Genomic DNA, 12,182 nt, shown 5'->3' on the forward strand with positions numbered 1-12,182 from the left:
CGATATGACGATATATATCGTGTGGACGATAGAAAAGTGTCTATCGTGCCATTTGTCTTCTATCGTTTATATCGTACTAACCCAAATTTTATAAATTATTACATAAAATATATAATTAACCCTTTACAACCGGTCGGAGCAGGCACACTCCGTTTTACCTAACTATTTTTAAATCCCTGTAGAACTGGAACCACGTAAGGTAGTGCAATATTTTTTTTTTTTGCATGTGAAACCGGAGGAGTTGTACTTACATCTTATGCCATTAGCTTGTCCAAGGTCACAGTTTCCTTCCACATATAACTTTGCAAAAATTGCATAAGAAGCACTTCCAGCAACAAAAAGATAATATTCCAGAAACACGCTTTGGCGACGTTCATAAGACTGCCTAAGTTGGCATATACGTCAGCGCGAACTATCGCATGTCCGCCATTACCTGCCCGAAACCAGAAGTGACGTCATTTTTGCGAAAGGGCCTTATAAGCCTATGTTGGTGTTTTTAAAAGTCATGTTTGACTTTATGCTTTTCTGTATCGTTTCTGGGATGCTTAGAACTCAAATTACACTGTTGGAAATAGTTTATTTTGATGCATTATAATATTTATTTTCATTTTTCCTGTAGTATATAAAAATTAGTGTATCTCAAAAATAAAACTATGAAGACACTCAAAATAAATTTCTCGTGGTTGGAAACTTTTGTATTTACGGTTTTGAGGGATACACCTCTTAAAAAAATTTTAACTAGAAATATATGTAAAAAACAAAACAAAAACGATTTTCAATTTTTTTGTAGTTTATTGCACTACAAGTTTTTGCAATTTTTGTAGTTACTATGGACTTAATGCATACATATTATTAAAATTTGGGCTATAACGGTTGTATTGATATATGGAAACTTGAAATACTCCCACAAGTGGCACTACAGCATGTAAAAACATAAAGATAAGCTCTGGCGGACTTGGTTCTATGGTAGGTCTTAAAGGGTTAAATAGCCTGTGGCAAATATATTAATGTTGTCTTCTCACTATACATACCCTTAACTTTATGCAAGAAAAAATAAAGTATAAAAAAAAAAGATATTTTTCGCAAAGAAACTCCGTCTCGTGGTTTGCGAGCTGGTGCTGCTGTACGTGCACCCGGATTTGCGACATACTTTACGGTAACTCAAAACAAAGACTGCACCCTCGGCACTCGCTGTTTACAGACTGCGTACTTTCTAGATGACCACAGGTCAGGTCGTATATCGTGATATATATCGTTATCGTGATATAAAATAATTCATATCGTGATAAATATTTTTTCCATATCGCCCAGCACTAGTGGTTATGTTAAGTTCATGTCATGTTTTATCTCCATGTCTACGTCTCTGTGTTTCCTGTCTTATTTTGGAAGAGTCTGGTGTTCTTTGGTCATTGTAGTTAGTGTTACTCTCCCCTGTATTGTCATTATGCTTCATTCTAGTCAGCTGTGTTCTCATGTGTCTCCACTTCTACTGATCACCTCATGTGTGTATTTAAGTCCTCAGTCTTCCTTTGTTCGTCGTCGCGTCGTCTGTCTACCTCCCCTCTGGTCAAGTTAAGTGTTTTTCAGGCTTCTGTGCAGTTCATGTTTGCCATTTGGTTTATGTTGTTTTTCATGCACCCGCACGATGAGGTTCCACGCAGGTCATGTTCATGTCTGTTTCGTCACGCCATTTGGTTCACAGTTTCCATGCATCTGCACAGCATTCTGTTCAGAGTGATCATAGTTATTCCTTTCAGTCATGTTAGTGTTTTTCCAGTTTAGGTTTTTGGTTAGTTGCAGTCTCTGTCCCTGTTATGTTTTGTCTACTCCCCTCTGCTTCAGCCCAAATAAAGGCTCGCTTTCAGTTTAAGTTCACTCCCGTCTCCTCGCCTGTGTTCGCGCCTGGGTCCACCACACACACTCTCCACGCGGTCTGCCTCCGCTGGCCGTGACAGATGCATCACACGGTTTATTCAACTTGCGCTCACAACACTCAACATGCGCTTTAATAATCATCAGATTGTTGTACTGGCAGACCGTGGTGGTGGTCCTCATTTTTAAGAAGGGAGTTGGAGGGTGTGTTCCAACTATAGGGGGAATCAGACTCCTCAGCCTCCCTGGGAAAGTCTATGCCAGGGTGCTGGAAAGGAGAGTCCATCCCTTAGTCGAACCTCTGATACAGGAGAACAATGGGAGTTTTTCCCAACCAGTCTGGTTGTCTTAATTCTCAAGAGGATAAAGAGCTGGTCCACTGTTCCACGACCAGGACGAAAGCCGCATTGTTCCTCCTGTGTTGTGTGGACTTGGAGAAAGCATATGACCGTGTCCTGTGGGAGGTGCTGCGGGAGTATGGGGTGTCTAGCCCATTGCTAAGGGCCATTCAATCCACATACAACCTTTGCAAGAGCTTGGTCCGCATAGCTGGCAGTAAGTCAGACTCGTTCCTGGTAGGTGATGGGCTCCGCCAGGGCTGCCCTTTGTCACCGATTCTGGTCATAGTTTTTATGGACAGAATTTCTAGGCATAGCCAAGTGGCGGAAGGCTTTCACTTGAGTGGTCTCAGGATCTCATCTCTGTTTTTGCAGATAATGTGGTTCTATTGGCTTCATCGGGTGATGGCCTCCAGCTCGCCTTGGAACGGTTTGCAGCCGAGTTCGAAGCAGTGGGAATGAGAATCAGCACCTCCAATTCTGAGGCCATGGTCCTCAGCCGGAAAAGGGTGGATTGCCCACTCCGGGTCGGGGACGAGTTCCTGCCCCAAGTGGAGGAGTTTAAGTATCTCAGGGTCTTGTTCACGAGTGACGGGAGAAGGAAGCGGGAGATCGACAGACGGATTGGTGCTGCAGCTGCAGTGATGCGGACACTGCACCGGTCTGTGGTGGTGAAAAGAGAGCTGAGTGTAAAAGCGAAGCTCTCAATTTACCGGTTGATCTCAACCCGTTCTCACTCCCAAATCGTAACATTTTACGCTAGGTGACAAATCGTCAACATATTACGTTTTCGGGCACCCAAGGCGTTCCTACGTCACGACATCGGAAAACTGCGGACACATGAGAACCGTTTAGACTCAATCTACACATCTTCGCTTTTTCCCTTAAAATCGCTTTAGAAAACACTATTTCACCTCATTAAAGTGCTGGTTAAGGTTAGGGATAAGGTTATGGTTAGGTTTAGCGATAAGGTTAGGTTTAGGCTTAGGTATACGGTTATGGTTAGGTTTAGGCATAAGGTTATGGTTAGGTTTAGGGATAAGGTTAGGTTTAGGCGTAGGGATACGGTTATGGTTAAGGTTAGGAATAAGGTTATGGTTAGGCATAAGGTTATGGTTAGGCTTAAGTGATAAGGTTAAGTTTAGGGCTGCAGTACAGGGCTGGAAACCGCCGCGTACCATAACAACGTGGAAGGTCACCTTTCGCGTTCCTCAGGAACGCCGCAGGATGTGACAAAACGTCGGGATGTTACGCCTCGGGAGTGAGAACGGGCTCTTGATCTACATCCCTACCCTCACCTATGGCCAAGAGCTGTGGGTAGTGACTGAAAGAACGAGATCGCGGATACAAACGGTGGAAATGGGCTTCCTCTGAAGGGTGGCTGGCCTCTCCCTTAGAGATAGGGTGAGAAGTTCAGCCGTCCAGGTGGGGCTCAGCTTGGGCTGCTGCCCCCGTGACCCGGCCCCGGTTAATCTGAAGAAGATGGACGGATGGATGGATGGCACTGTTGTAGTGAACCGCTCAGTGTCATGTCATCTTTATTTTGCTTTATTTATTTATTATTTTTGCTGCATTTAGAAAGACATTTTCGGCTCTGCTTCTACTTTGTTGACTTATTAAACATATTTCAGTCTTACCGTACATCATATTGTGCATTGTGCTGACGTTTGTTGTGTTTAAATATTCATGTGCTGGAAGAAAACAGTTTCCCAAATCTCAAATTAATAAAAATCTACATCTTACAGTATAAAGCGCCTCGAGCCGACTGTTTTTGCAATTTAGTGCATTATATAAAAACTGAATATAAATTTAGGCACTTCCGCCCTGGATTCACTTTTATAACGGTGTCTTTGACTTTGAAAGGATCGTAAACCCGTTTCCTGTGCGCGCATGACTGCCGCTGGCTTGCGCTCTCAGATGGAGTGATCGGTCCCAGCTCAGCATCCAGCCTTCACACCGGACGGTGCGCGAGGAACAGCAGAGCTGCTCTCTGTCGTTCAGCTTTTCAGCTTCTTCACTGAGTTTACAGCCTCGCAAACAGAACTTTGGCCTTTTGGAGCTTCGGATCTTCGTTTTACAACATTTCATCCCGGCGTAAACAAGCGGAATTTAAGCTTTGGAGGAGAGCGCAGCGGAGGTCTGGAGATGAACCCCCCGTGTGCCCGCTGTGGCAAGATCGTGTACCCGACGGAGAAAGTCAGCTGCCTGGACAAGGTGGGAACTTTTCTTTGGGAACAAATCAGACGTTAAACAACTTGTGCATGATGAAAACATTCCGTTTAACACAGAGAAATGCGTTTAAACTGGAGGTGGGTCACGTGAATGGTGAAGTGAGGAAAACTCGCCTTTCAAACTCTTTCTAAGCTTCATGCTTCCAAAAACGCAGGATCATTATATATAACTACCTTATAATGAGTGCAACCCTAGTGTGGACTATTTAAGATTGTCTAGTGACAAAAGCTGTGATACACCGTTGTAGAGACCAAATGTGTGGGTGTGCCGTTTAATTTACCGAATTTATTATATCTTATTTCCTCTGTTATTTACATCTAAAACAAACAAATAAATTAACATATTTCTGTTAATTTAAATTAAACCCAGCTTGCTATAAACACAGTTTACAGTTTTTTAATGTCATCGGTCAGCTCACTCCAGTTGTTTTTCTCTCTATAGTTTTGTAAATACAATTATTAAAGTGTCACAATTACAGATCCAGAAATATTGTAACAAACAGCTGTTAACATAGCACAGACGTCCTTTTAAATAACTGCTCAATGATATGATGAAAAATGGCTGTAACAGGAATGTTTTGGACCATCTTTGCTCTTAAATTCCTACGTAAAACCACATTGTTAATTTGTGCATTTGCTGGTAACACCTCTGCAATAGTCGCTTGCATAATGGTGATAAATTATTAAAATATGTTCAGCAGCCTCATGCATTCACTGTCAGTCCTGTGAGGGATCAGATGACACAACAGCATGTAGGCAGCAGCGCACATAATATTAGCTCCTCGTCTTTCATCACAAAAGACTCTTGTTTTAGGAATCAGCAGCAGGTAAACAGTTTTTGATTGTAGAAGTAAGAAGAAAATATCTGGATCCAACTTTATTATAAGAGCTCAACAATGAGGAGAGTGTGGTTTAGAAAGAGAGAGCAGTCTGGACCAAATGCTACCTGAAAGTCTGGGTTATAATAGAACTAAAGGCAGTGTTGGAGGCAGTCATTTAGAGAGGGACGCAGGCAAAGAAAAAAGTTTAAGGAGAATGCGAGAAAAAGAGTGTAAGGTCGAGGGACATAAAGACGTTTGCTATTCAAGGACGTCCCTGCTGTCCCTTACAAAATAACCTTTAATCAGACGTTTTCACAGGTGACACTCATTTTACATTTTTGACACAAAGTCTGAAAATAAAACTAAAGAAATAAAAAAAGAAATCCAGGATTTCTGTTTATCATTTGTGTTTTAATTAAAAGTTCCTGCAGGATCAGCATTAAAAATAACAGCAGAAATGTTTTAGCGCACAGTTCCTATTCTTGCCATGAAGAGTATTTCAGAGTTAACAGCTTTTTCTAGATCCAGTACGATCTGAGACCTTGTCTTTGGTCATTTTTTAATATCAAATCCTGATCCAGTACCAGTGTTAAATATACATATATAAGCTGTATTACTCACGAAGGAAGAGACTGGGAACGGTTCATGAAGTGTGAGGCAACATCAGGGCAGAGTTAAACACTGATTTACTTACTTTATTTAAAAAAATTAAATAAATGTGACCAACAATTTAAATTTACAGAACTGGGTTTTGTTATTAGCATATTAACAGGACTAAAATCAAAATAAAAAAGGTAAATTTAAGATTTAAGCTCAGTGTGGAAGTCTTTTCTCTACTTTAATGTCATTCACAGTCTTGCTGGTTTCTGCTTTCCCTGCTGGCTGTGTCCCTTTGAATGCACCTCCTCACATGTGGATGGAGCTCACAGAGAGCGGTGAAGTAAACATTAAAGAAGCTGACGACCTCACATCACGTTACAGTAATGATGCGATAAATCTTCAAAAGTTAAACTGAAGTTAACGAGTGTGTGAGCATCTGAGAATCTAAAGGGAAAACATTGTCATAACAACAAACAAAATAATTACAAAATTAACTTTGTGTTTTTATTTTCTGTGACTTGAAGCTCTAGATTGTGACCAAAAACCCACAAGGAAAGTGTTCATGAGGTCACAGAGCGAGGGAGCTCAGGGTTGTTTTATCATAGATTCTTATAGTACTGAAGTCTTTTTGAAATCAAAGGAGTCGCCCCCTACTGGCTGTTACAAAGAAAGCAGGTTTAAGGCACCTCTGTAGCGGCTTTGCTTCTCTGGTTCTTCGAGTTCTCTGTTTACTGCACATTTTTTCTATTGTAACCCAGGGAACATACTGCAAATGGTTGCATCACGCCTGTCCCAGCTCACAGTCTTGGCAGGAAAAACAACCAAAAAACTTTAATATGAATTTTAACAAAATACTTTGTACAGAAAGATAAAAAATCAATGCGGACAGTTAGCAAAAGAACAGAACAGAAGAGAGATGCTGTTGTAACATAAATACACACCAGGAGGAGGATAGTCAGGAACAGGTGAACTTAAAAAGAAAACCATTTAAGGAGGGAAGTCAACTGACTTTCAAAGTAAAACAGGAAGTGAATTGAAAGTGTGACTGTCCATATGGATGCTAATCTGCAACCAAAAAAATGTTCTGAAACACGTGTGCTGGTACATATCTGCCTCAACACCTAGCTGGTGTTGGTGTCAGTCTTGGAGCTGGAAACAGCTTCATGAAGTGATTTCTAGTCAAGATGGAGTTAAATGCAGGTGAGAAATGTGTAGACATTCAACTTTTTAGCCATTCAGGTTTTTGTTGTGCATTTTCTGTAGCCTTTAACCTAAAAGGGAGCCTCTTGAAAATGGCTTCAGCTGTTGTTTAGCCAATCTTCTTCAAGTACAAAAATTGTAGGTAAAAATAACAAATACAATATTTGATTCCTTGACACAGAGTCAAATATCAGCCTAACTGTGTATTAGTCCGTTTCTAGTTCTTCCTTTACTGAAACTGAGTGTGTGCTCTGTTCAGTGGAAAATAAAAGTTTGACCTGTTACAGGTTCACTGAGGATTTGCATTTCAACACATCCTGCTCTTTGACTGCACTTAAGTAGAGGATTAATATAGAAGTCATATGACCATGTTGACATCTCGAACACAAAATGCAGTCACTTTCTAACTAATTTGACTTTGAATTTGACTAATCCCAGAGCGGGACAGATGGAGGACGATCTGTGCTGGATATTAAAATGAGTAAAACAGAATCATATCTGTCACATTTTCCTCTGAACAAAATTTTCTGATTTTTGTAGCAACATAAGGTGGAGCTGCTCAGTCAGAGTGTTTGTAGTTTGGTGGTTGTTATCATGTGATCTAATCATTGATAGTCTTGTGATAACAGGTGGCATAAGAAGCAGGAGCTTCCCACTGGGACTCTCAGATTTTGGCACATGCAGCCTTCAAAAGGACTCTGTGCAGACGAGGTGTGAGATCTCAGATCTGACTTGTAGTGTGGGGAGAACTTCACAGGTGAAACAAAGGCAAAATTATCTGAACGCAAACATCAAACTAAAACCAGTGACCTTTCAGGGGTCAAGAGTCAGTGACCTGGAGTCACTCACATACCTGAGGCATCTCTTGCCTGAGTGCCTGAGAACGGGGAGGCACCGAATACCAATTTAAGGCTCCAGTTCTTCATCAGTAATTAAACAGCCAAAAGTGAGAGACTGAGCAGGTTGGAGGTGCTTGATTTTTTCAAAACTTGATAAAATGACCATACAGGAAGTATGTTACTCCCCTCGAGTCTTAATAAAGCTCAACTTGTTCTTTGCTTTTAAACTGACATTTATTTCGGACAGGAGGATTCTTCGACATGCCTTAACATGTAATGACGTCCAACCACAGCCGATACAATGCCGTCAGAACTAAAAAGAAATACAACTTAAATGAATATTCTTAATAAAGCCCTTAAGCATTATATAAAACAAAACATTCCAACAAAACGATCAATAAAATACACATTACACTTCACACTGCGGTAATTGCACTAGAATATCACGCAATACTAGCGTATTTACATACAGCGATAATAAACAAAAGAAAACATTTACCTCATTGGCCTCACTCAAAGGGAATAAAAACTTTAATCCTCACGTCGTGGGGTAGTCCAAAAAGGCACTCTTTACAACTTTCTGTAGACGTGCAAACCTCGTGGCTCGTCTCTTAATTAGCTTGCTGAGTGTGCCAGCCAAGAAAAATGCCCTCCTAGCAACAACAGACGGAACTATAGAAAAGGTTCCTATCTAATTGCACAGTTAGCACAAATACACATTTAAACATATAAATCTAATGAACAGAACATGAATTACTATTTATTTATTACTTCTTAATATTTCAACTACTAATTTTTTCAACATTAAATCCAATAAAATGAACTTAAATGCGAGAGTTGCTTTTGACGGCAGCTACACTCCCACCAAATCACATGTGATTTTCACCCATGAACTTATGAAATGTAAACTAATCTGCTTCTAATCGTGTCACAGTCTTGTGTATAGGTCTGTCAAGTAGAACTGGTTTACTCAGTCTCTTTCCATGGTCATCTAACAATGAGTCACTCATTAACAGTTGTACCTTGCGTATACATCCATCTTCACTCGGGTGTATGGCAACAACTTTGGTCAACTGGAGAATTTCCGAAAACGTTCTGCCAAAGAATCTGTTTCCGTAGTTGTATGGAGTACACCAGCTTTGCGTACTTCTGGATCCTCTGCATCAAGTTTTCCCACCTCGACTTCTCCGTGGGGAAGTTTCTTTTGCCAAAGAAAACTTGGACCGCTAAACCAGTTGGAGGTAATAAGGTCTTTGGCCTTCAGTCCGCGCGACGCATGGTCAGCTGGATTGAGATCTGATGCCACAAACTTCCATTGCATCGGTTGAGTGCTTTCCTTAATACGCTGAATGCGATTTGCAACGCAAACATGGAAACGTCTTGCATCGTTGTTGATATATCCCAAGACAACTTGAGAATCTGTCCAGAAGAATTCTTGGGTGTCTTCTAGCTCCAACTCTGCTTTGAGCATGTCACTAATCCGCACTGCTACAACTGCTGCAGACAGCTCCAATCTTGGCACCGTAGTAACCTTCGTGGGTGCTACTCTGGACTTGGCAAAGACAAGAGAGCAGTGAACTTGTCCTGCTTCACTGACAGCTCTCAGGTACGTACAAACACCATACCCTGAAACACTTGCGTCTGAGAAATGGTGAAGCTCGTACTGCTGAACTGGTTGAAAATCTCTTGGCACGTAACATCTGTCAATTTTGACATCTGCTAGATTTTTTAGATCCAACAACCAGGACTCCCACCGTGACTTCAGATCGCTTGTGAGTGGTTCGTCCCAATCTGCTTTCTCACGACACATCTGCTGTAGTATCTGCTTCCCAAGTAGAACAAAAGGTGCCACAAAGCCAAGTGGATCGTAAATAGAGGCTACCGTGGACAACACTCCTCTTCTGGAAAGTGGCTGCTCGTTCACAACTACTCGAAACTGGAAATGATCTGAGTCGATGCACCATTTGACACCTAGGGCTCTTTCAATTTGTTGCTCGCCCAGTGACAAGTCTTTTCTTACTGTTTCTGCACAATCTTCTTCCGGCAGCGAATTAAGTACTTGCTTACTGTTTGAAACAAACTTGTGAAGTCGCAAGCCTCCTGTGCTGCAAAGTTCCTTTGCTTCCTTCACCAAACGAATTGCCTCTTCTTCTGAGTGGAAACTGATAAGACCATCGTCCACATAAAAATTTCGCTCAATGAATCTTATGGTAGCTTCACTGAACTGGCCTTGACCTTGTGCAGCAATATACTTGAGACCAAAGTTCGCACAGGCAGGGGAAGAAGCAGCTCCAAACAGGTGTACGCGCATGCGATAGACAGATGGAGCAGAGTTGAAGTCTCCATTGTCCCACCACAAGAAGCGAAAGTAATCTTGATCTTCTTCTCTGACTCTGAATTGATGAAACATGCGCTCAATGTCGCACATCACTGCAACTGGACCTTTGCGAAATCGACACAGGACCCCCACCAGAGAGTTGGTTAACTCTGGCCCTGTAAGCAGGTAGTCGTTCAAGGACGCTCCTTCGTACTTTGCTGAACAATCAAACACCACTCTTATTTTGCCAGGCTTTTGTGGATGATACACTCCATGGTGTGGAATGTACCAGGCAGGGCTTTTGTCCAGGTCTACAGAGGGGACTCTTTCTGCATCACCACGCTCTATAGTCTCTTTCATGAACTCTGTGTAGTCTTTATGGTATTGGTTGTCTTTCTCAAATCTTCTCTTCAAATATTTGAGTCTGTGTTCTGCACAGCTCCGGTTGTTTGCCAGACTTGGTCTGTCTTCCTTAAATGGCAAAGGTAACTCACAGTGTCCATCTGCTTTCATCTTCACTCCTTCTTCCATTATGGAGATGAACCTTAAATCTTCTTGTGAGAAGTGTGAGTCTTCCACCTTTCTTTCATTGAAGTCGGACTCGAGCACTTTAATAACATCTGCGGATGTGACCACCTCTTTGACTTGTGTGCGACAGATGTATTGCACTTCTTCGACCAACTGCTCAGCTGACTGCCTGGGTGTCACTTCCTTGACAATGATTTTGTGGCTACATCCTATGGCGTCCTCATAGTCAACACATGGATTAGTTCCTCCAACTATTGTCCAGCCAAGGTCTGTTCTTTGGGCAAAAGGTTCATTATCTTTCCCTGCCACAACTTCTCTGGGTACCAACACTTGTGAGCAATTGTAACCAATGAGCAGGCCTACTTCACATTCAATCAGTGGAGCAATTTCTTCAGCCAGGTGCTCTAAGTGTGGCCACGCTCTTGCTGTCCTTTGTGTGGGAATATGACTCAAATTCGCAGGAATAAACTCTCTTGTGTATGTCACAGGAAGAGGAATTCTCCTTGAAGAATAGAAACCTCTGACCTGTAATCCAGACAACCTTTGACTTGGTACTAAAGTATCTTTAGAAGACATTGTCGAGAGCTTTAACTGCACACATTTCTTCTCTGCATCCAGAGCATCTGCCTTTTCTTTCAAAACGAATGTCGTGTCACTTTGGCTATCAAAAAGAGCATAGAGAAGAATCTCATGTTCAGGATTGCTGGTTGTGGATAACCAAACTGGAATGATTGTAGATGTGAGATTACTTCTGTCACTTTGAATCACACGGTTTGATATTGCTTCACTTGGTGCTTCCTTGGGTTTGGTTTCTCTACTCTCTTTATTGTCTTCCATCTCTTTCATTTGTGGTTCCTTGTCACTTTCTTTCTCTTTCCTTGTCCTTGAGGATTTGTCTCGTTCTTCATGCAAACATGTCGGGTGTTTCCCTTTACATGTGTCACACATCTTTCTCTTTTCACATTTCTTTGATTGGTGTCCAAAGCCTAGACATCCAAAGCACAGTCCCTTGGTTTGCACAAACTTGACTCTTTCACTCAAGACCTTGTCCATAAACTTCCTACATGTGTGAATGCTATGATTTGAGTTTTCACAAAACACACATTTTTTTGTGTTGGAAGTCTCTTCTGCAGCACTCACTAGCACCTTTGCTCCAACACTTCTTGTCTTGGATGATTTCGTTTTCTCTGAGTCACCTGCTTTGAGTGCATGAAGCGATGTTACTGGATTGCACGCAATCTTGGCTTCTCTTGCAATGAAGTCAACAAAGTGGCTAAATGTTGGGAAAGAGCCATCTTGCTCTTCAATTTCAATGACCTTTCGATTCCATCTCGCTGACAACCAATCAGGTAGCTTGCTTAGCATTCTCTGATTCTCATTGCAGTCATTCAAAACTTCAAGACCTTTAACCTGAAGCATGGCCGCTTCACATCCTC

General features: G+C 41.7%; 1 protein-coding gene across 1 annotated transcript in view; it reads left to right on the forward strand.

Annotated features, from left to right (window-relative positions):
* The first annotated feature begins 4,123 nt into the window (after positions 1-4,123).
* The window catches only part of LOC134634989 (LIM zinc-binding domain-containing Nebulette), a 47,090-nt gene continuing 39,031 nt past the window's right edge, over positions 4,124-12,182 (forward strand). Inside the window, exon 1 of the mRNA XM_063484509.1 lies at positions 4,124-4,424. Within this exon, the coding sequence (XP_063340579.1) occupies positions 4,356-4,424 (69 nt within the window). The 5' untranslated portion in view covers positions 4,124-4,355. The remainder of the gene's footprint in view (positions 4,425-12,182) is intronic.

The sequence above is a fragment of the Pelmatolapia mariae genome, linkage group LG9, assembly GCF_036321145.2.
Source record: "Pelmatolapia mariae isolate MD_Pm_ZW linkage group LG9, Pm_UMD_F_2, whole genome shotgun sequence".
Taxonomy (NCBI): domain Eukaryota; kingdom Metazoa; phylum Chordata; class Actinopteri; order Cichliformes; family Cichlidae; genus Pelmatolapia; species Pelmatolapia mariae.